The sequence below is a fragment of the Mustela nivalis genome, assembly GCF_964662115.1.
Source record: "Mustela nivalis genome assembly, chromosome: 1".
Taxonomy (NCBI): Eukaryota; Metazoa; Chordata; class Mammalia; order Carnivora; family Mustelidae; genus Mustela; species Mustela nivalis.
This window is the reverse complement of record NC_139020.1, coordinates 207,459,146-207,481,432: the sequence shown is the minus strand read 5'-3', so window position 1 is coordinate 207,481,432 and position 22,287 is coordinate 207,459,146. Positions and strand designations below refer to the sequence as shown.

At 57.8% G+C, this 22,287-nt stretch overlaps 1 protein-coding gene across 3 annotated transcripts; it reads right to left on the bottom strand.

Annotated features, from left to right (window-relative positions):
* Window positions 1–1,103: 1,103 nt before the first annotated feature.
* On the bottom strand, window positions 1,104–12,861 carry HOOK2 (hook microtubule tethering protein 2). Of its 3 annotated transcripts, none has more exons than XM_082730303.1 (22): window positions 12,690–12,855; window positions 12,091–12,176; window positions 11,948–12,020; window positions 10,907–10,957; window positions 10,671–10,803; window positions 10,510–10,577; window positions 10,086–10,148; window positions 9,701–9,781; window positions 9,411–9,571; window positions 9,179–9,319; window positions 7,952–8,153; window positions 7,574–7,684; window positions 7,379–7,466; window positions 6,939–7,008; window positions 6,120–6,257; window positions 5,925–6,012; window positions 5,688–5,722; window positions 2,283–2,365; window positions 2,099–2,202; window positions 1,790–1,903; window positions 1,650–1,721; window positions 1,104–1,562 (listed from the first exon to the last, which is right to left on the bottom strand). In XM_082730303.1, the coding sequence occupies exons 1-22, from the start codon at window positions 12,732–12,734 to the stop codon at window positions 1,413–1,415; spliced, it is 2,157 nt and encodes a 718-aa protein (XP_082586429.1). In that variant the 5' UTR covers window positions 12,735–12,855; the 3' UTR covers window positions 1,104–1,412. The 3 variants fall into 3 exon arrangements, with proteins under 3 accessions (XP_082586429.1, XP_082586430.1, XP_082586431.1); XM_082730304.1 differs by having other exon boundaries at window positions 2,099–2,199; XM_082730305.1 differs by lacking the exon at window positions 11,948–12,020 and having other exon boundaries at window positions 12,690–12,861.
* Window positions 12,862–22,287: the final 9,426 nt, after the last annotated feature.

Below are 22,287 nucleotides of genomic sequence, written 5' to 3'. Positions count from 1 at the left end.
GCTTGGAACACTCTTTCCCAGATACCTACACACTCACCCCACCCCCCACCTCCTTCAGGTCTCTGTCACTTCCTTGGTGAGGCTGCTTCTGCTGGCCTTTTACTTAAAATCACCCCATCCCTTGGGACGCCTGGGTGGCCCAGTTGGTTAAGTAACTGCCTTCGGCTCAGGTCATGATCCTGGAGTCCCGGTATTGAGTCCCATATTGGGCTCCCTGCTCGGCAGGGAGTCTGCTTCTCCCTCTGACCCTCCCACTTCTCATGCTCATTCTCTCTCTCACTCTCTCTCTCAAATAAATAAATTCTTTAGAAAATAAATAAAGGGTGCCTGGGTGGCTCAGTGGGTTAAAGCCTCTGCCTTCGGCTCAGGTCATGATCCCAGGGTCCTGGGATCGAGCCCCGCATCGGGCTCTCTGCTCAGCGGGGAGCCTGCTTCCTCCTCTCTTTCTGCCTGCCTCTCTGCCTACTTGTGATCCCTGTCAAATAAATAAATAAAATCTTTTTAAAAATAAATAAATTTTAGGGGCGCCTGGGTGGCTCAGAGGGTTAAGGCCTCTGCCTTCGGCTCAGGTCATGATCTCAGGGTCCTGAGATCGAGCCCCGCATCGGGCTCTCCGCTCAGCAGGGAGCCTGCTTCCCTTCCTCTCTCTCTGCCTGCCTCTCTGCCTACTTGTGATCTCTGTCTGTCAAATAAATAAATAAAATCTTTAAAAATAAATAAATAAATAAATTTTAAAAATTTAAAAAAATAAAAAATAAATAAAATCCCCCCATCCCAAATGGACGTCCCACATCCCCGTCACTTCGGACTGCTTTCTTTTTCTCTGTAGCACTTTTCACATCAAACTTTTACTTTATTTTGTTTACTGTCTGTCCGCCTTCATGAGGAACGACAGCTTCATAAGGCAGGAATTTTAGTCTGAAGCTTCTTCAAAAAAACCACCACACGCCCATACAGTTACACAGACACAAACATGGTTCTCAATGGGTGCTGTCAGTCACTCATGCCTTAGTGAGAACACAAGCCAGGCCTTTCAAAAAGCAATGCTCTGAGTCCCTGGCCTGTCTTCTCTCCCTCTCCTCAGCGCCCAGAGTACAGCCAGGGCAGATTGAAAATCTTTATTGTTTTTCTTCTCAAATATAAAAATCACTCTCTCCCCTGGCATCTCATTAACCCCAGGTTGAAAATCAAGGATAAGAATCACATTGCTAAAAAGAACAGGCCCTCCCCTGCCTCCTGCTCTATCCTGCACTCTTGTCCCATCTCAGAGAACAGAGGGCAGAAGTCATGACCTTAAGGCTCTCAGGCTGTTGGCTGAGGCCTTCCTCATGCTGGGCCCCAGGTGAGCTGGGAGGAATCCAAGGCGGACTGAGCCCCAGCCGGCTGGGCAGGTGGCAGGATACCGAGGTCTATCAGTGCTTGTCCGTGGGGCGCGTGTTCAGGGATGCTAGGCGTCCCAGGGGCCCCCGGCGAGTGTTGGTGGCCAGGCGCTGCTGGGCCAGGAATGACTGGGCGTGGGCGGGTGCCCGCTCCTCCCCAGCTCGCTGCTGCAGAGCCATGCCCTGGAGGGAGGAAGAGGGGAGACAGTTGGGGTCAAGTTGAGCCCCACAGCACATTCCAGAACCCTTACTACAGAGACACGCACTCACCATATTATACCAGGCACTGATGAGCAACTTTTCTTCCTGCTCCCGCTGACTTCGACTCTTCTCAAAGTCCATCTGCCAAAGAGGGACCAGTCAGGGGCCTGCATATGCTGGGGACAGCGAGAAGTGAGGAGGACACCCACCTCCAGGTGCCGGATGCGGACGTCCCGCTCCCGGAGCTGTGTCCTCAGGGTGTGAAGTTCTGGGGGTGCCCCCCCCGACGGCCGTTGTTGTTTGGGTTCCAGGGTCTGCATGACCTAGGTTTGGGAAAGACACAGGCAGGGTGACCTTGGCCTTGCATGGCCTTGAGACTCGTTGGGCTGCATTAAGCATGGTGCAGAAGTCTGTGATATGATGGCGGTACGGCAGGTGCAGAAGTGGGAGGCAGAGAGGTGCACACTGGTGGGAGGCACGGGTTGGTGGGAGGCCCGTGGAGCCCCCAGGGTGCTCACCGTGTGTACCCTGTCCACGTAGCAGCGGTAGCGCTCTTCCATGGCCCGCAGGTCCGCATCCTTCTTCTGCAGGCTATGCTGCAGCTCCTCGATACGCCGGGCTGCTGTGGGAACAAAGGGACCCCTCAGCTCCCCACCTAGCTCAGGGCCCTCCCGCCCCACCCAGCCGCTGCGTCCCACTCACTGCCGCTGTCAGCAGGCGGTTCCAACTCCTCGATGTATTCTCGCTTCCTCTGCAGCTCCAGATCCGCTTCATGCAGCTTCTGCCTGTGCACAGAGGATGGGCAGCAGCAGGCTGACCGCTGGGCCCCCTTCCCTTTCTCCCACTCACGGCCACAGCCTTCCCCGCCGGCCACCATGCACCTGCCTGGCTGCAGAGACCTGGGTGCCATCCCCCCAAGACAAGCGCTGCGCCTCGGTCCCATCATCTCCTAAGCCATCGGAGCCACAACCATCCATACCCCTCAACAGGTGGCTCCTGCACCAGCCCCCTGTGCATCCACTCCTCTCCATTCCCCAGCGCACACGCTGGCCCAGCCACCATCACCCGGTGCCAGCCTCTTCTACGTTCAACCTCAGTGCCTTTCTCCACCCAGCAGCCAGGTATCCTTCTAGCAGGCAAATTTCTTCTAACAAAAAGAAACTGCAAGGTGTAAAACCTTATAGTTCTGCCTCCCGAGGCAAAACTCCAAAGATCTAAGAACACTCCTCGTAGGTGAGATTATTATCGTGCGCTGGATATGGAGCTCGGTCTAACACCGAACCGTGAAACTCGGGCTATGTCTACCAAGATTATAAAGCCATGTGCCCTCTAGGTCCCCAATTCCACTTTGTCAACATATCTGCACAGAAGCAAAACGAAGCACATACGAGGTTTTACTTTGTGGCACTGTTTGAAATTGCAAATACCTAGAGAGAATGACTTTTTAAAAGATTTTATTTATTCACTTGAGAGAAAGAGTGAGCAAGAGAGACCACAAGCCGGGGGAAGGGCAGAGGAGAGGGAGGAGCAGACTCCCTGGTGAGCAGGGAGCCAGATGTGGGACTGGATCCCAGGACCCTGGGATCATGACCTGTGCTGAAGGCAGATGCCTAACCAACTAAGCCACCCAGGCATTGGAAAGAATGACTTATATACATTATGACATTCACAAAAAAATGTTACAGGACAGCTCTCTGGATTGGAATTTCACAGGAGAATTAAGCCCCGATGTTTCCATATATCCATCCTCTGTAATGAAATAACTTTTGTCTGCACTCTGGGTTGGTACTAGCTACAATCTATCCTTGGCAGAAGTCAAGCAAATCATTTTCTGTAAGGCCTAATTTCCCCATGGAACCCTAGTCGACAAGAGCTACTGTATTTATTGAAACAAAAACAAAACAACAACAATAACAACTATTCATATGGCAAAATTTCCCAGCCAGCTTTTTTTTTTTAAAGATTTTATTTATTTATTTGACAGAGAGAGATCACGAGTAGGCAGAGAAGCAGGCAGAGAGAGAGGAGGAAGCAGGCTCCCTGCTGAGCAGAAAGCCCCATGCGGGGCTTGATCCCAGGACTCTGGGATCATGACCTGAGCTGAAGGCAGAGGTTTTAACCCACTGAGCCACCCAGGCGCCCCTCCCAGCCATCTTCTTAAGTAAGAGAAGCAAAGGGCAGACTAGCAGATATCAAGTTACTTTTCATATAGGTAACTGAGAAATCAGAATAAAAATTTATATTCAGGGGCGCCTGGGTGGCTCAGTGGGTTAAGCCGCTACCTTCGGCTCAGGTCATGATCTCAGGGTCCTGGGATCGAGTCCCGCATCGGGCTCTCTGCTCGGCAGGGAGCCTGCTTCCCTCTCTCTCTCTCTGCCTGCCTGTCTACTTGTGATTTCTCTCTGTCAAATAAATAAATAAAATCTTTAAAAAAAAATTATATTCATATTAATTTACGTTTGCTTAAAAAATTTCATGAGAAAAAAAATCTCATGAGATTTTTATTTTTTATTTTTTTAAGATTTTATTTGGGGCGCCTGTGTGGCTTGGATGGTAATTGTCTGCCTTCAATTTGGAGCATGATCCCCAGGTGCTGGGATCGAGTCCCACATCAGGCTCCCTGCTCGGCAGGGAATCTGCTTCTCCCTCTCTCTCTGCTTCTCCCCCTGCTTCTGTGCTCGCTCTCTCTCTCTCTCTCAAATGAATAAATAAAGTTTTTTTTTTTTTTTTTTTGGCTCAGGTCATGACGCCAGGGTCCTGGGATCAAGTCCCATATCCGGCTCCTTGCTCAGCAGGGAGTCTGCTTCTCCCTCTGCCACTACCCCTCCCTCTTCCATGTTCACTCTTTCTTGCTCTCTCGGTCAAATGAAATCTTTAAAAAAAAAAAAGGAAACTATTTTTTTTAAGATTTTATTTAATTATTTGACAGATAGAGATCACAAGTAAACAGAGAGGCAGGCAGGCAGGCAGGCAAAGAGAGGAGGAAGCAGGCTCCCTGCTGAGCAGAGAGCTGGATGTAGGGCTTGATCCCAGGACTCTGGGATCATGACCTGAGCTGAAAGCAGAGGCTTTAACCCACTGACCCACCCAGGTGCCCTCAAAAAAAGTTTCTTAAAAAAATAAAATGTGTGTGGGGGTGTGTGCCTGGGTGGCTCCAGTGGGTTAAGCCTCTGCCTTCGGCTTGGGTCATGATCTCAGGGTCCTGGGATTGAGCCCCACTAGGGCTCTCTGCTCAGCTGGGAGCCTGCTTCCCCCTCTGCCTCTGCCTGCCTCTCTGCCTACTTGTGACCTCTCTCTGTGTGTGTCAAATAAATAAATAAAATCTTTAAAATAAAAAATAAAATAAAATAAATAAAACAAAACAGGGGGGATGCCTGGGTGCCCAGGTCATGATCCCAGGGTTCTGGGATCTAGTCCTGCATTGGGCTCCTTGCTCAGTAGGAAGCCTGTTTCTCCCTCTCCCTTTTCCTCTGCCCTTCCCCCTACTTGTGCCCTCTCTCAAATAAATAAATAAAATCTTAAAAAAATAAAAAAGAATAGGGGCGCCTGCCTGGCTCAGTCTGTTGAGCATCTGACTCTTGATTTCCACTCAGGTCATGATGTCTGGGTGAAGGGATTGAGCCCTTGGTCAGGCCCTGTGCTTGGCTGAATCTTGCTTGACCCTCTGTCTCTGCTCTCCCTGCTCGTGCTCTCTCTCTCTCAAATGACTAAGTAAGTAAAATTTAAAAATGTAAACCAAATAAAATCATTTTTTCTTTAATTATTACTATTGTTTTTTTAGTAATCTCTACACCCAATGTGGGACTCAAACCCATGACTCCGAGATCAAGAGTCATATGCTCCACCGACAGCCAGCCAGGCACCCCCCAAATAGTTTTTTAACAGTATAAAATGTAAAAAGTGAGAATCACCTTTGTCTCCCCCATTGTTCCCCCCAAGCAGTTCATACTCCTTCCCTTGGCCCCTAAGACCCTACTTGATCTGATCCTTCTCTGTTTTGGCTGACTGGTTCTCCTCATAAATAAATGCCCACAGAAAATAAATGTCCCCCACACCTGCGTCCCAGCTCCCCCCCCACACCAGGAATGCCCTCTCTCGGGGACTCACAGATGTTCCTCCAGCTTCCTCTTCAGCAGGGCGGACTGGGAGAGAGAACAGGCACTGGGTGAATGGGGGTCGAGCTCCCAACTCCTTCCAGGGGTGAGGGCAGGGGCTGCCACCCTGGGCCCACGGTACTTACAATCGACTGCAGAGGACATCGTGCAGCAGGGAGGAGAGAGAGAAGGGTTACGGGCGGGGGGGGGGCAGGAGAGGGGGGCAGGAAGGGAGGAGGTGGGCACTCACATCCTCAGTCTTGCCCCCCTGCTCTTGCAAGGCCTTCTGCAAGTCCTCCACCTGCGCCCGCAGCTCCAACAGCTGCTGCTGGTTCAGCCTGCAGGAGTGCGGGGCTGCTGAGTGCCTGCGCCCGCCCTCTGCCCCCACTCACACGCCCCCTCCACGCGCACGGTGGGGGGTGCCCTCCACCAGGTGGGTCCTCACCGCAGCTGCGTTTCCAGCCCGTGGCGCGCGCGGTTGGCGTCCTCCAGGTGGCGCTGCAGCTCCTCCTGCCGCTCCCGGTAGGCCGCCTCCTGCTGGCACAGCTGCTTGTTTTCCAGCTGAAGCCGCAGAAGCGTCTCCCTGCCGAGGACGGGAGTGAGCGGGGCTGGAGACGGGTCACCCCGCAGGCCTGCCGGGGCTCTGGCAGGGACACTGGGACGGACAGGGCTGGCAGAGGGACAGAGCCCTGGGAGACAGCCCAGCCAGACCCCGGGGCCGGATCAAAGTAATGGGGACCAAAATGGGCGGGGTTTTGAGCGGGGCCTAAGGGTGGAGCCAGGCAAAGGCGGGGCTACGGGAGCGGGTTAGAACATTGAGCATCCCGCTGTGGCTGGGAGAAGGCAAGGTTGCGGAATGACAGACGCAGAAATGGGAAGAACTGGGTTGGGAGAGTTCATCTGGGCAAGACACGGGGCACTGAGCCTAGCACGGGCTACAATGAGGACAGCACTACGCCCCGGGGGCAGAGTCCGACGTGAGGGGGGGGGGGGTGCTGGGGGTAGGAATTTTGCTCCGTGAGTGGAGCCAGATGGGTTGGACCTAATTTGTGTACTGAGGCTGGATCCTGGAGAGGCAAGCAACCCATAAGGCCTAGAGCGCCAACCAGGTAAGGGCCGAATTAGGAATGAGTGGACCTAGGAGCCAAGCTAGGACCGGGGATCCCAGCACAGCAGGCCAGGCCAGTAGTAAGTGCGTACACTGGGAGCGGGGCTGAGGGGTGGGCTCTGGGTGCGGACAGAGCTCTGAGCGACCGCAGCGTACCTCAGCTCCGCAGGTAGGATCTCTGCTGCTAAGTTTTCCACAGCTGGTGAGGTGGGATCCAGCGAAGGGTCTGGAGTATGTCAGAAACGTCTTCAGGTTGATGCACGGCTCCTGCCCCCAGCCCTAGTGTTCTCTTTCCAAGAATCATCTCTGGGGACTCAAGTTTGGCCCAGAGCCTGACTTAACACAAGCCTCACTTCCAGCTTGACAGGGAGCAGTGACACGTGGCGTGAGTTTGCCTTTGCCCCACCCTGATCCTGGGAGGTCAGGGCCTGCCTCTGTCAGCCCTTGCCACCTCCCTCCGTTCTAGCCTGTCTCCGAAGTGGCCTAGCTCTGGCCCCAGCCTAGACAAGCCCTGGGACGCTGGTTTTCTGTCTGCCCTAACAGCACCTTAAGGCCCCCCTTCCCCAGGCCCTAGGGCTGACAGTCCTCCGACTCACCAGCCTGGGTGGGCCCCCGGGGCTGGAGCTGGGCACAGCGCAGTTCCTCATTGGCCTCCCGCAAGGAGTCCCTCTCTGCCAGCAGCCGCTGGAGCACAGGGTGCAAGATGCTGTTGGAGGCAGGGCTGGCCTCCCGGGGACCAGGCTATGCCAGGATGGACAGGGTGGGGCTTAGATGCGGGACTTCAGCCTCACCTCCTTCTCCTTTGTCACCAACTCGTACTTCTCCTCCAGATTTCGACACTCGAAGAGCCATTTCTCAGCCTTCATGGCCTCCTCCTGCCTTTGGCCCTGAAGTTCCTGAACCTGAACAGAGAGGACGGGTGGGGAGGCAGGGCTGGAAGGTGGAGGCGTGGGGCCGGAGAGGCCAGACACAGAAAACTTGAGAGCAGTGAGGCTTCCAAGCCCAGGGAGGAGCCGGCATGACTGAAGGGCGCTACCCGAAATGAGGGACAGAGGGCTCTGGGGGCAGGGGCTCAGCCACCCCAAGGATGAGCCAAAGTGAGAGGGGTGAGGGGTCCAGTGGCCTGGAGCACCCGGTCCTCCCGGGCTCTGCCCTGGTCTCCGCCGCACCTGCCGCCGCTGTGCCTCGAGCTGGGCACGAAGCGAGCCGGCCCGGCGTAGCTCATCCTCTAGCTGCCGGGTCCGCTCGGCGTGGCCGGCGTTGCGCTCCTCCAGCTGCCGCACCTGCCGCCTCAGCTCCCGCAGCTCACCCAGCCGGCGCCGACAGCTGCTCAGCGTGGCCTCCAGCTGTCCAGCACGCTCAGAGGACTGCCTGGGGGAGGAGGCAAGTTGGGAGAGGAGGCCTGGGTTTGGGCTCAGGGTTCAGCTTGGATCTAAGGCCCTCCCATCAAGGGGAAGAGGTCATGTCACCTGGGGATGTGTGCATTCAAGGTGGTAGATCGTGAGGGTCAGAAGTCAGCCCGGGCCTGGTGATGTTGGAGAGTCATTAAGGGGCACAGAGGGAGACCTAAGCACCAGTGCTTAGCCCAGGGTCATACTCAGGGATGGGGGGGCAGATTTGGGGTATATGGAATGACTATATGGAATGACTGATGGGTTCCAGGAGGAATGATGGTGCCCAGAGGCTCCGATGAGCCTCCAAGGACCATTTGAGGTTATAAGGTGGCTATGGGATCAATGAGGGCATGGTGGGGTCATGGGGGGTTATGGGGGGAACTTCAGGCCAGAGGCCTCTGTGGTCCTTTAAGGTGCAGTAGGGATTCACTAGACACTTTAACATTACAGGGGTGCTGGGGGTCACAGGGGAGCTTTCTGAGGTTACAGAAGGCATGGTGAGGTCTAGGAAGTAGGTGTTCTGGAGGCCCATCAAGTCCTCTGGGGCTGCACGGGTGCTATGGAGTCCTAAGAAGGGACAGTCCTATCATGAGGGGCACAGAAGGGTCATGGGGGGTGCGAGGGCGGGAATGACTGCATTTTGGGTCCTGGAAGGCACAAAAGAATCCTGGGGCACGATGGCACCTGGGCAGCAAGGGAACAGGGGTGGGCAGCTGGTAGCTGGGGTGTGGGGAAGCACCAAGGTCTGGGGACTATAATGTGGGATCCCAAGGGCACACTGTGGGGTCCTGGGGGGCACCAGGGATCCAGGAACCTTGATGGTGTCCAGAAGACACGGGGGGAGTCCAGGGACAGTACAGTGGGACTCAGGAGGTCCCCGTGGAGTCTAGGAGACATGGTGCAGGTTCACTGGGCATCTGGGGGTTTTCGAGGGACTGTGGCATCAGAGGGACACGGTGGCAACGAGTGTGTGCGGTGAGGACCCAGGGACCAGCCACTCACCGCAGCTCGTCCATCTCATCCTTCAGCGCCTGTGCCTCCTGGGCCAGACTTGTCAGCGCCTGGTTCCGCTGCTGCAGCTCCGAGACCTCCCGCTCCAGCTCGGCACAGTGCAGGCGCTCGTCCTCCCTGCCGTTCTCCAGCCTGGGGGTGGGGCGGGAAGAGAGGGACGCTTGAGGCCACTGGAGGCGGGCTGACCCCCTGGCCTGCTGGCCACGGCCCCAGCTGACCGCACCTGAAGTTCTCCTCCTGCAGCTGCTCCAGCTGGGACTGCAGCAGCAACAGCTTCTTGGCAGTGAGGCCCGCGGCGCCCTCGCCCTCTTGCCGGCCAGCCCGCTCCCGCAGCGCCGCGTTCTCCTGGGCCAGGCTCTGCTTCTCCTCGGCCAGGAGCACCAGCTGCAGGCAGGAGGTGCACAGGAGCTAGAGTTCGGCGCGGGGGAGGACGGAGTGGGGGGGGTGGGGGACGGAGGCGAGGCGAGCAGCTGGGCCCCAGGACCGCCTGCGCACCCCCGCCCCACCTCTCACCTGCCGCTCTAGGTCCAGACAGCGCTGCCGAAGTTCATCCCCTTCATCGGCCTCCTCGCTCAGGAAGTAGTACCTTCGGGACTGAGGAGGGGAGTGGAGGGTGGGGAGGGGTGAGGAAGTCAGGGACACCCCCCCCCCCCCCCGCAAAGAGACTAGGGGGAGGCTGGTGCCTCTAGTGGCAGAGAGGAGCCCAGAAACCCTGAAGACCTCACAGAGGGCTGGGACTCCAGGGCACTGGAGGGAAGGTGATGTGGGAACAAGGGAAGAGGCGAGAACCCTGAGGGATGGAGGGAGTCTATATGCTTAAGGTCAAGTTCCTCCTCCTGAGGCAGCCCTGAGACTCAGCGGTGGGCTTGGGCCTTTAACAAGGTCCCCCACCTCTTACCTGGTTATCAAAGTTCCCATAGGTTTCTGGTGACAGGGAGTCAGGGGTGTCTTTGGTCATGAGCTGAAGCGGGGCAGGAGGACATGGAGATGAGCTGGGCCCTCTGGGGGTGGCCATTAAAGCTTCCACGCTCCAGCCTAAGGATCTCTCCATCCTCCTGTCCCCACAACCAGTTCTCCCCCAAGAACCCCAGTCTAGAGGCTGCCTTCCTGCCATGGATCCAGCAGGGAGGCTGGGTCCTTTGAGGGTGCAAAATTGTGACTCCAAGCTGGCAAGAGCTGGCAGACACATGAGACAGGGAAATCTGGCCAGCTGAGTTCCAGGAAGAGCCCAGACCTTACCAGGCCCAAGCCTGTGCCCAGTGGCCTCTGCTCTGGTGTCCCCTCCCCTGGTGCTCCTCGCCACACTGGGCACCCCCACCTACCTCCTGGATGGCTTCCATTACCACATGCTGCACAGATTCCTCCAGTGTCATGATTCTCTGGATGTGTTCTGGGGAATCAAGGTGGGGAACAGTGAAACCCGGGGACAGGGGGTGAGGAGGATTTCCTCGGGTCGTCCCCTGGGGGCTCCGAACCTGCATACCCTGCTTCTTCTCACAACTGATGGCACAGCCAAGCACCAGCTGAAGCAGCTTGCCAAGTTCTTCTGGGTCTGAAAACTCGCCAATGAGGCTCACGTCTGGAAGGTGCTGCTCCAAAACAGGATGTCCCAGGACCTGAGAACAGGGGGTGGGGTGGGAAGAGGGGATATGGGGGCTCACAGACACTCACCTCCTCCCAAACCAACCCCGCCCCCTAAATCCTGTCACAGTTACTCACATCCTGGGAATACTCCACCAAGCTCTGTAAGATGGTCTTCAGATTGCTAACCTAGGGAGGGGCAAGGAGTTGTGCCCAGGGTCCCAGAGTGCTCCAGAACAAGCCAGGCAGCCCCCATTCTGAATCTGCCTATCCCAGCCTTTTCCCTCTGCCTTATTTTCCAATCCCTGCTCATCTCATCCTGTTTGGCACCATTCTCTATCTGAATGTCCTCTCTCCTAGGGGTGAACTATCCAGTCACCCGCCCTTCTTGTCCCCATGCCTATCTTGTTTGCATGTCCCCAGAGCCCAGTCACTTCTCATCACCTGCCCTGCCACCCTTTAGCCCTAGCCGTCTTCCTCTCTCACCTGGATTACTGCACCAACCTGGTCTCAATTTCCACCCTTGCTGCCTACCCCCCATTCCTCTCCAAGCAGCCAGAGGGAGCTTTTTCAAAGTCCAAATCCAGGTTGTGTCTTTCCTCTGCTAAAACCCTCCCTTGACTTTGCACAGCACTTAAAATAGAATCCATCTCCCTGCCCCAGCCCGCCCTCCTCCTGATGACCTCATCCACCATTCCTGCCCCCTTGTTCTCTATTCTGACTGCCTTGCCTTTCCTCGATACCCCACGCTTATTCCCCACTTTGCATCTGCTGTTCCCTGTGCCTGGAATCCCATTTCTCCAAATTTCACATGGAGATCAGCCCATCTGGAGTAACCACCCACCTAGCTGCCCTCTCTTGTGGTCCAGCTTTTATTATTTACTATCTTCATAGAACTTACTGCCACTGGAAGTTAATGTTTCTGTTTCTGTGTGTGTGTGTGTGCATGTGTACGAATTTTTGTCTTTTTTATTCCTTGCTGCACACCCAGACCTGTTCCATAAGAAAAGGAAAGAACAGAGTTGGCTTGTCACCAGACATGTGTCCCTCTTCCTAGCCAAGTCTGTCCATCACCCAGGATATGTGTCTAGCTGACCCATTACCCAGGACATGTCTAGCTTAGCCTTCCCTGATTATCTCTTTGCCAGTCTGTCCCCCAGTCATGAGTCCACCTGTCACCTTCAGCCTCCAGTTGGGACCTGGGTCATCTGAGATGCCCTGGAGCCACGCCTCGTTGAACCAGGAAGGGTCTCTGGGGGCGAGAAGGTGGGATGAGCTGCTGGGGGACCTTTTCCGGACCCCTCCCCCTCAGCCCCACTCACATCTGGTTCAGCACATAGGCTACGGCGAGTCCACTGCTCAGGTCCTGGGGGCTGGTACAGGGCGACGGGACGTGGAACGTCTGCAACTGGGGAGGAAGAGGAAAGGGTAACGGGCAGTTCGGGCCTGGGAGAAGAGAACCATTCTCCTTTTACAGACTTTCCCGGTCAGCAGGAACGTTCACATTGGCTGGGACTGGCGTATGGCTTTCTCAGACCAGCTCCGCGGAGGAGTGGCCTCTGCACACCTGGGACTGGAGGGGGTGTGGCCTCACTTCACTTCTGTTCCACAAGCCCCGCGCGACCAGGGCAGGGCGGAACCACGAGTCACCTGGTCCCTATAGGCCCCACGTGACCAGGTCAGCTCACCTGCGCCCTCGCCCTGTGTGACCCAGCCGCGAAGGGGCGGGGCCTCACCTGTTCTTTCCACGCAGACTTCCCACGTGACAGGGGCGGGTGCTCAGGCCAAAGTCCAACCGCCCTGCAAGCCCACCACCCTTTCCTCCCAGTCCCAAGAACAGAGGAGTAGACTTAGCCAAGGCCAGGGCTCCCGGGCAAGAAGAGCGGGCGCACACCTGTCCCTGGCCCCGCCCCCGACCTACCCAGGTGAGCAGAGACCCGCATAGCTCGGCCTTGTCCACGCTCATGGCTCCCGATCGGATTCGACCCCGGCCGCGGAGCTCCGCCACCGCAGCCACCTCCTGATCCGCCACCAGCGAGCGCCCGCAGCCCCGACCTCCCGCTCGGCCTAGAGCGCCGCCCCGCCCCGCCCCCTAGGCGCAGGCCCCGCCCCGGACACGTGATCTCCCGGCCCCGGGTCGGACTTCCAGTTCCCCCATCTTGGATCCGGGCGGCGTTCGAGTGCCCGCCTTGCCGCTAGGGGTCAGCCTGGGCCCAGCTTGCACATCCCAAGTGTGGCCTCCTTGGCTCTTTTGGGGGTACCGGAGACCTCACTATAATTCCTCATCATGTGAGGCGGAGCTATCCCACCCTGTTATACGGGCTTATTCAGGTCCTTTCCCTTCAGTTGGAAGAAATTCTGCTGCCTTACCACCTTATCGGAGCCCTGATCTGCCCTGGGAAAAGGCAGGCCATAACACGTTCTTTGGACTTCGAGGAGAGATCCTAAAGGGGTCTTCCCGGTGGAGGTGACTTGGGAGTCTTGACTCAGGGGTAAACAAGGAGAGACGAGCGTGGTCCTTAGGTCGAAGGCAGGATGAATCAGCCAGACTCAGGTCTTGGGCGATGGACAGACACGCTTGCCCAGTATGGATCTAGTTCCACCAAGCTTTGCCTGCGCCATACCCGCGCCACCCCACTCCACCCCACCCCACCCACCCCCCAGCCCCGAGCCCCTGAGGTCCTCCAGCTTCAGATCCCAGGACCAAGCCGCCCTCGTCCCCAAAGCCCACCAGGGGGCGCACACTGCAGGAGCGCCGCCAGCAGGGAAGCAATGTGCCCTTCAGAGACCCTGCCCGGGCGATGGAGGGGACTCAAAGGAAAGTGATAACAATAGTAGTTAATAAAATAGCAGTCACCATTTATTGTCTACAGTATGCAGTTCCTGCGCTAATCGATTTAAATTATATAGGCGGTTGAAATCTCCCCACGACTAGGTGGCAGGTGCTGTTTTAATTCCCGGTCGCAGGAGAGGAAACAGAGGCTCTAGTTGGCTTTAGAGGAAAGGGCAAAGCCCCGGCCCGCACCCTTTGGCGCCAGAATACCGCAGCAGCTCCTCTCCCACGAGGCGGGCAAGGTAATGAGCAGTAATTAGAGGTTATTAGCTGTACCTGGAGGGAGGGGCGGGCTCTGCTTTGGGGGTGGGTCTAGGTCTGAGGGGAGGGGTGCTACTCTCTCCAACCCTGAGTCCGGCTCCCGCGACCCTGCCCTGGAGCGGGTTGAGCAAGATGAGAGCACCCCCACGCCGCATCGCAAGAGCACAGTCACTCTGCCATCAGAAACCCAGTTACAGCGCACTCAGACGCGCAGCCCCACGCGCGCGGGGGCCTCCCAGGCTCGTCTACACCCCCACACCCCCTTCCCGCGTTGTTTTCGGCCTCCGACCCCGGGGAGTGGGGTGAGGAGGAGGAGGGAAGGGGACAGGGGCCGGCAGTGCCGGCTTCCGGGCTGGGCTGCCTTCCGGCGGGCGGGCGTGGGAACAATTACCGTTGGCTCCCCTTCCCGCACCCACCGGAGGATGAGGTGCTGCCAATCGGGGGAAATGGGGCCACCCTACCCCCAGATAAAAGTGGAAGATGGGCCGGGAACCACGGTTCTTACAAGCAAGGGGGTGCTGGGACTGTTTATGGGAGGGCCTGTTTGCTCAGTGATGGGAGACATTCTGTGACTGCCACATATTTGGGGTGGGATCCCCGATATTTGCAAAAAACCTGCAGGGATCTTGATGTGTAGGAAGAATCTGGGAATCCAAATATTTGGGGCATGGACTTAAATTGTTCTAATGTGATATGGGCTTTCTAGATTAGATGTTCAGTGACCTGAGTCCCCAGATTTAAGGAAAGGTCTGGGTGCCCTCAATTTGGGAGAGAAGCCATAACCCTCCCTTTGGGGCTGCAGGGATTCTTACGTTTGTGGGGAAAGGAAGCTTCCATGTTGGCAGGAAAGAGTGAAATCTCTGTTATGGGATTCAGGGAGCCCCACTGTTGGGGGTGATCTGGGTACCTTCAATTCAATGAAAGGGATCACAAGCCCTTACTTTGAGGCAGGAACCTTGTATTTGGGGAAAGATGCAAACCTCCATTTTTGGTGGAGCGAGCCCCAAATTTTGGGGGATGCCCCAGAGGCCTCCATTAGTAGGGACAGAGAGTGTGGGTGGGGGCCAGCAGCCCCCAGCTGGTTTGGAGACCCAACCCCCTCCTGCCTGTTTCCAGGAACAGCTGGGTCCGGCCTGGGTTGTACTGCTGGGAAGCTGGTGACTCAGCCCCTCCCTGCGGCCACAGCTGGACCCCGGCCCATCCCCTTCAGCCTTCACATCTGGGCAGAGACCCAGTCATGAGGGCTAAGATGGGGATCGCGGGTACACACAACTGGAGGATGCTGTCCTTTCCCCAGGACAAGGGGAAAGAACATCACCCTGTGGACACCATGGTCCACCCAGCTACAGGGTGGACACCATGGTCCATACCAGGAGGGACTCTGGCAGGCCTTTCGCCCTTATAGGCACTGACAGCTTACCACCGGGAACTCCCATCCTGTCCTCCCCATGCACGCGCACGTGCGTGCGTGCGTGTGTGTGCCTGTCTGTCTGCCTGAATCCATGTAAAGTGTGCTCACATTTATGTGAGATGGTAAGTCTGTGATTGTGTGTGCACAGGCATTGTGTCTGCATCCGCCTGTGTCTTGGGGCCCTGGGAATTTATGCAATAGACTGTGATTTGGTGGGGGGGGGGGTGCTGATGGGGACTGGGGCACACGCTTCTCTATACGCAACCTTGCTGTGTGTCTACATCCCTGTCATTTTTTGGTATGAGAAGTGGGTGACAGTGTGACAATCAGTACCTCAGTGTGGCTTTAGGTTCTGTTTTTGTGTGACCATGTCTTTTCTCTCCGTGTGGCTTTCTTTCAAGGACATGTGTGTCCTTGATTTGTCCACATCCCCATGACAGAGTGTCCTGTGTGTGCGTTGTGGGTTTGTCTGTGACTCTAACTTGTGCACCCTATTTGTGATGACTGTAGGACAGCATGGCTGTCCTTTCTGTTCCCACCATGTGTCTCTGTGCCTTTACAATCTCTATGTGAGAGGCATGGTGACTGTGTTCCATCTGGAGTCCTGGCGTCCAAGACTTTGTATCTGTGTCTTACTTTGTCTTGGGGATGACGGTGTGGCGTTATCAGAGTACCTATACATAGAACCCACCTGTGTAGGGAGATAGCCCTGTCTGTCTCCACACACAAAGAATAACGTTTGTGCCTGTGTAACCATCTGGGTCTTCCTGTGTGTCTGTGTGTCCGTATGACCCTTTCCGTGACCACTGCGGGGCTGGCTGGTTTGAGCCAGTGTATGGCAGGTGTATCCTGTGTCCGTGTGACACTGTGGGTCATCGGAGAGTTTGTGACCTTGTATATGGGGGGGGTGTCAAAGTAACCAGGGACACCGCGATCAGCGGAGGCGGAGATGTGCGCAGTGGGCACCACCCGCCCCACGTCCCTCTGCTCTACGCCGGGAGGAGCCCCTCCCCGCGCTGCGGGGGCGCGTGCGTCGTGCGTGACGTGAGACACGACGGGGGTCGCTGCATGCGTGAAGCCCGACGCGGTCGTGCGTGCGAGCGCGGGGCGGGGGAATGGGCTAACTGCGTGCGCGTGTGCGTGGGCGGGCGCGGGGTGGGGCGCACGGGGGCGCGCGGGGTATAGCCCCGCCCCCTCCCCGGGCTTTGGGCGCCGGTGAAACCCGGGAGGGGGCCGCCGTTAACCCCTTCCTGCCCGACCTGAAACTTGTGGCCCCTCAACGGAGTGCGCGGGGGCTTCCCCGGCGCGCGGGGGCCGTCCCTGCTGAGAGAGGAACTCCCCCCCGTGGAGCTGAGAGACCCCCGGTTACCATGGGAACCGGAGCTTCCCGCGCGGCCTGACGCGTGCTTCCTCCCCTCCCCCCGCTCCGCTCCGCTCTTCCTTCAGCTCCGTGGTCCACCGGCAGTGCGCTTCCCGCTCCCGGTCTCTTGGGGGAAGGGGGTGGGGGTCAGCGAGGCTGGAGCGTGCGTGACTCAGGCCAGTGCGGGGGTCCCTTGGCCGCAGCCGACCTTGCTCCCCCTTCTCCACCCCGTGACTCACCCTTCGCGGCTTTCCCCGAGTGTGAGTCAGGCCCCTGGGGAGGGGGCTGCGGACTCTGAGACCCCCTCCAGGCGGTGGGGGCTGAGAACCAAGTTTTAGGGACCTCCCGGTCCAGGGGAGAGGGGCGCCCCTTCCGGGGGCTGACGGTGTGTTCCCTTTGCCAGCCCTCGCCAAGGTCGCTGGAGGTGTTTCCCTCCCCACTAGAATTGGCAGGGCCTCCCCCCACAGCCCAGGCCTCCGGGAACCCAGCTCCCACCCCTCCTCCCCAGCCCACAGGAAGTTTTGGCAGAGCCCATCGTGGCGATGAAACGGTTAAAGCCGTTTTCTTATTCATTTCAAACAGGGGCCCCTTTTGACTCAGAGCAAGCCCAAGCCGGGCGCCCCCTTGAGCCAGGCCTCATGGGGGCCTGGGTTTACACTCCACCCTACATGTACCATTTTTAGAGAAGGGAAGGAAGGCGGTTGGTGAGCTGGCTGGGGGTCTTGGGTAGCATTCAGAGCTGGGTTCGAATGCTGCCTCTGCCATCGTAACCATCTCAGTCTCAGTTCCCCCATATGAAAACCGGGGATAATTATACCTGGCCCATTGTGTTGTTGTGGGAATTAGGTGAATAATAGAGGGGACGCTTTGCATCCTGAGCTGGGCACAGCAATAGGAGAGGCCTGGCAGGCAGTAGGACCCAGATTCCTCCTGTCTCTCCAGCCTGGGTGTCAAGGTGCCCAACAGAAGCCAGTCCTTGTGGGGTGGGCCCTGCCCCACCCAGGCGCTCTGAGGCCATGGGGTTCATCCCATCCACCCCCTGCCCCAGGCGGGCACCCAGGAAGTGAGAGGCGGGGCAGGAATGAGGCGGAACCTGTTGGGCTCGTTGCCTTCCCACCTCCCACCCTCATTCCGGGGCCCTGACAGGCCACCCCCCCCCCCCCCCCCCCCCCGCCATGCTGCGGCCCCACCCCCACTGCCCGGGACGCCTGGGTCCTGACCCAGGGGTGGCCAGAGGGAGGGGATGCCGGCGGAGACAGCGTCTGGGGAACATCCTGTGGACTGCTGGCTGGACAGACTGGAGGGTCAGCCCCTCCCGGGGCAGGGCAGAAATCGGCTGGGGGCAGAGTAAACTTGGCCCAGGGTGGCCAGACTTGGGGGAGGGGGTGGCAAGGAGAATACACACACACAGTCACCCCAAAAGAGACCCAGTCCAGACACACAAACTCCTGTCACCTTGGCCACAGAGAGACTGCTAACCAGGGACACACCGACAGGGTCAGACACACATCTGGGCAAGCCAACCCAGCGGCAGCTGTCACATATAGGGCAGTGACAGGGCAGACTCTGGAGCTGGATGGAAACACTGGCCAACACATGGAGACATCGGCCGCTCAGAAGCAGACAGGTAGGATGTGTGTGACACAGGTAAGAGTACACACTGACGAAGGCACAGAAAGACATTCAGGTGAGACTCACACAGCCCAGCAGACACAGAGCCATGCTCACTCACACTGTGACAAATAACGACGGGCCAGACACACATAGACAGGACAGTGACCTAGAGAACTGGATGTCAGACACAGGCAGGCGACACACACATGCTGACAGTCTCAGAAGGGACAGTTGCTCTCAGGATGGGTATATCTGCTGCATGGGAGATGTGCAGACACACACGCACACACACAAAGATCCTGACACAAAGCAATACAGGCGCGTGCACGCACACACATCACCGAGATCACCAAGTCAGCAAGGTACTCGGAGGCGAGAGAGACAGACCTAAACCTATAGGGAGGTGGATGAAGAGGACACTCCAGAGACAGCACGAAAGAGAGCCCCAGCCTCCCACACACACCGCACGCACATGCTCCCAACGCTCCAAGGGACACCGAGATGCGGCCTTCCAGATACACAATACCTCAGCAGTACCACACACAACTCAGACCCACCTACAGACTAGACAGATGCAAGCAGACAAACGGACATATTTACAGACATGGTCTGGCCAGACAGTCACACCCAGCACAGAGAGGCATGAACAAGCCATAGTCGGACATTCATAAACACACTGGCGCAGAGACACGCTGACAGAACTTGTTGGCTAGCGCACGTGCACGCGCACGCGCGCACACACACACACACAGACACACACAGCCACAGAGCTCACATAGACCAGCCACACACACACACAGCCACAGAGCTCACATAAACATACAGACCAGACCCCACACACACACACACACACACACACACACACCCAAACACAAAACAACAAATGCATATGGGTCAGTAACACGCAGCCTGTTCCCTAAACCGTGTGCACACACTCACCCACCTCCCGCCCCCCAAAGCAGAAGGCCCTCCACACCCCTGCAGGGTTGAGCCAACACACAGACAGACACACTCACTGAGGAGACAGGCCTCACACACACTCTCACACGCCCTGACAGGCCAGCCACATGCAAACCCACAGCCGACCAGACACACACGCTCTCCTGGACCAGGCAGAGTGCTGTGGGGCTCCGTGCTTCCCAGGCTGATTCTGTGCCCCCCCATCCCCCCATCCGGGTGCTTCCTCTCTCCAAACATCACCCCCCCCAAACTTCCCTCCCGGCTGTTTGTCACTTCCCTTAGGAGGCCCAGCTCTTCAGTCTCAGTCCTTGGTGGGGTGTGGGCTTACTTTCTCACCACATCCCCTGTAAAGGGGACACCCAGGATGTCAGCCATGCTCAGGCCCCCCAAGACCTCTCCAGCAGTGGGGAAGGGGGCAGAAGTAGTTTTGTAGGAAACTCCCCTCATGCCCAGCTGAGTCAGCCTGAGGAGACAGACTCTCCTTCCTGCTTCCAAGAAAACCCAGAAGCTTCCTCTCCAGGAGAGGGGGTGAGGGACCCCCAAACCGCAGAGGTGGGAGAAGGAGGTGGCTGGCAGGCCAGGGGTTCCTGGGGGAGGGCCTCCGTGATTCTCAGCCTCTTCCTGCCCAGCTGTCTGTCCACACCCAGGGGCAGGGACGCGGGAGGCTGGGTGCTATGACTTGTGGGTTCTCGCCCTGGCCTGCCCACTTGGCTGACTCACGGGCAGCCCCCAGCCCAGTTTCCTGGTGAGGGCCCGGTCGGTCAGTGGGGCTGGGGCAAGGGGGTCACCAGGCTATTTATAAGAAGGAGAAGTCCCTCAAGGCCAAAAGCCCCAGAGAGACCTGTGGGTGGGGGTGGGTGAACTTCCTCCTTATTCCTCTCCTCAGGCCCCGGGCCCCCTGGGCGTTGGAGAAGTCTGGGCCCAGACTTCTCAGCCAGATGCTGATCTGAGGCCCAGGGGCTGGGCAGTACCCAGCTGCTGGTTTGGGCACCCGGGCTGGGTGGGGGAGGGGGCTCTCCTTACACCCTCCTCACAGCCGGCCTTGGCGCCAGCAGGGCGGCGTGAGGGGGTGGTGCCCAGGCCACAAGGGTGAGACTGGCAGGGGCCTGGAACCGGCTGTACCAGCTTGGCTGGGCCCCCGCCCTCCTTTGCCGGCCCAGTCCCCACCCCCTGCTCAAACACCCATGCGGAGTAGAGCAGCAACTGGACCCCACTTCAGCAGGCTAGCTGCTCCCACCCCGACCCCCACCCCTCTGCCCTGTGTCCAATTCCACTCTTCTGCCTCCTCTGCGGATTAAAACGAGACCCTGCAGGAAGGGGCCTGCAGACCTTGACATACACTTGGTGTAGCATAAATGCCTCTCAGCTTTTGAAAATCCACAAGACGGTGGCCAATACGCTGAACCGGACAGCTCCAGCACATTCTGACTCTAGTACTTGTAGTCAGGGGATATGGGGCAAGTTCCTTACCTCCGCGAGTCTCAGTTGTCTTGTCTGTTACATGGGGATACACACAAGCATTTCGCTAGGTGGTTGGAAGCAGGCAATGAGTTACTCTGTGTAAACCGCTTAGAAGAGGGCCTAGCTCATGGTTAGAGCCATGTAAGTGTTAGCTATTAAAATAATAATTATTATTTCTCAGTCTGTCTGCCTATCTTAAGTGTCTCTGAGTCTCACTGTTAGTCTGCATGACGCTAACCCTGCCCCCGGTTTGTCTCTCTGGGCATCTCTCCCTGCCCTGACCCCCGCCCCCACACATGCACTCTTCCTTGCTTCATCTGTGTCCTCCATCTCGACCCTCTTTGGGCCAGCCTCACCTCTCTGCAGGACTCCCCCCGGCATGGCCAACCTCAGCCCTGACCAGGGCTGATTCACTGTGGCCTCCTGGCCTGTGGGACCTGCAGGTTGGCTTCCCAAGATGCTGCCCTCAGGCCAGACCTGCCCAGCCCCCCAACGCTGTCCGCTGCGCCCCCGCAGGGCCCGGCCAGATGTCAGCTGCAGTTATTAGCATGGGCGGGAGACACAGGCCTGGCAGCATGCCCGCCAGACTCAGCGGCCAGCCGCTGGAATCTCCCTTGAGCCTGGGGTGGGGTTAGGGGAGCAGTTCAAGCAAGAGGAGGAGGGGAGGGAGCACCCAGGGGTCACAAGGACCCTCCAAAGATGGGGATACCCCCAGCTTCTCATGGGACCTTCCTCCCTAACTTCACCGCTCTGCTGGACTTCCCCCTGCCCCCACAAGTTCAGTTTCTCTTTTGCCTCTTTCATTTTCCTTCTCTCCCTCACACTTAAGAGTGTGCTCTCCCCCTGCCCTATAAAGTCAGCCTAGCCCCTCAGCCTCTCTCTACCCTAAAGAAACCTCCATTCCCCCAGAAGATAGAGACTGATCTTTCACCTGTGGTTCTCTTGGCTCACATTCTGCTTGGAAGTCCCACTCTAAGTCTAACTAGGAGTCTCACCATCTAAACCTCCATATAGTGCTGGGGAAGGGGCACTGAGTTCCCTCAGATTCTCTCCCCTTGGATTTTCTGGCCTCCTCTGACTGAAGGAGACACCCCGAAAGGGGGAGGGATCCTCCCCCCCATTTTATGAATTCTGGATGGTTGACGGACCCCTAGACTAAAACAGGAGTAGGGCCCCTAACCAACTGGTGTGAGGGAAGGAGCACTCCAGCCGCTAGCGATGTGGGGGGAGAGGCCCAGACCTCCTGCTTTAAAGGAAGGGTACCCCACCCGAGGAAGGAGGCAGTCGTGCCAGCCCGCCTCGGCGCCGGGGGCGCCTGGAGGCATTGGCCCGCCCCTCCGCGCCCTGTCGGGCCGGGGGCGAAGTCCGACCCAGGCCCGCGGGCAGGCGGGGACCTGCCAGGCTGGGACGGGCCGGGCTCGGCAGGACGCAGCCCCAGAGCAGCTGGGTGGGGCTCAGCGAGGCGGCCGTGGGGGCCTCGGGGGCGGCGGCGGGGCTGGTCGGGACTAGCCGTCCGGGGGCCCGGGCGCGCCCTGGGACCTGGCAGATACCCGGGCTCCCGGGTCCTGGCTCTGGGCCCCGGGACGGCGCTGGTCCCACCCCTTCCTGTGTCCTTATTT

Excerpts from the sequence above, each read along its gene's own strand:
- HOOK2 (XM_082730303.1), bottom strand. The coding sequence starts at position 12,734 with ATGAGCGTGGACAAGGCCGAGCTATGCGGGTCTCTGCTCACCTGG. Across the intron at positions 12,021-12,090 it reads GCCTATGTGCTGAACCAGAT|AGACCCTTCCTGGTTCAACG; the intron begins GTGAGTGGGGCT and ends TCTCGCCCCCAG. Across the intron at positions 2,203-2,282 it reads ACCGCCTGCTGACAGCGGCA|CAGCCCGGCGTATCGAGGAG; the intron begins GTGAGTGGGACG and ends TTGTTCCCACAG.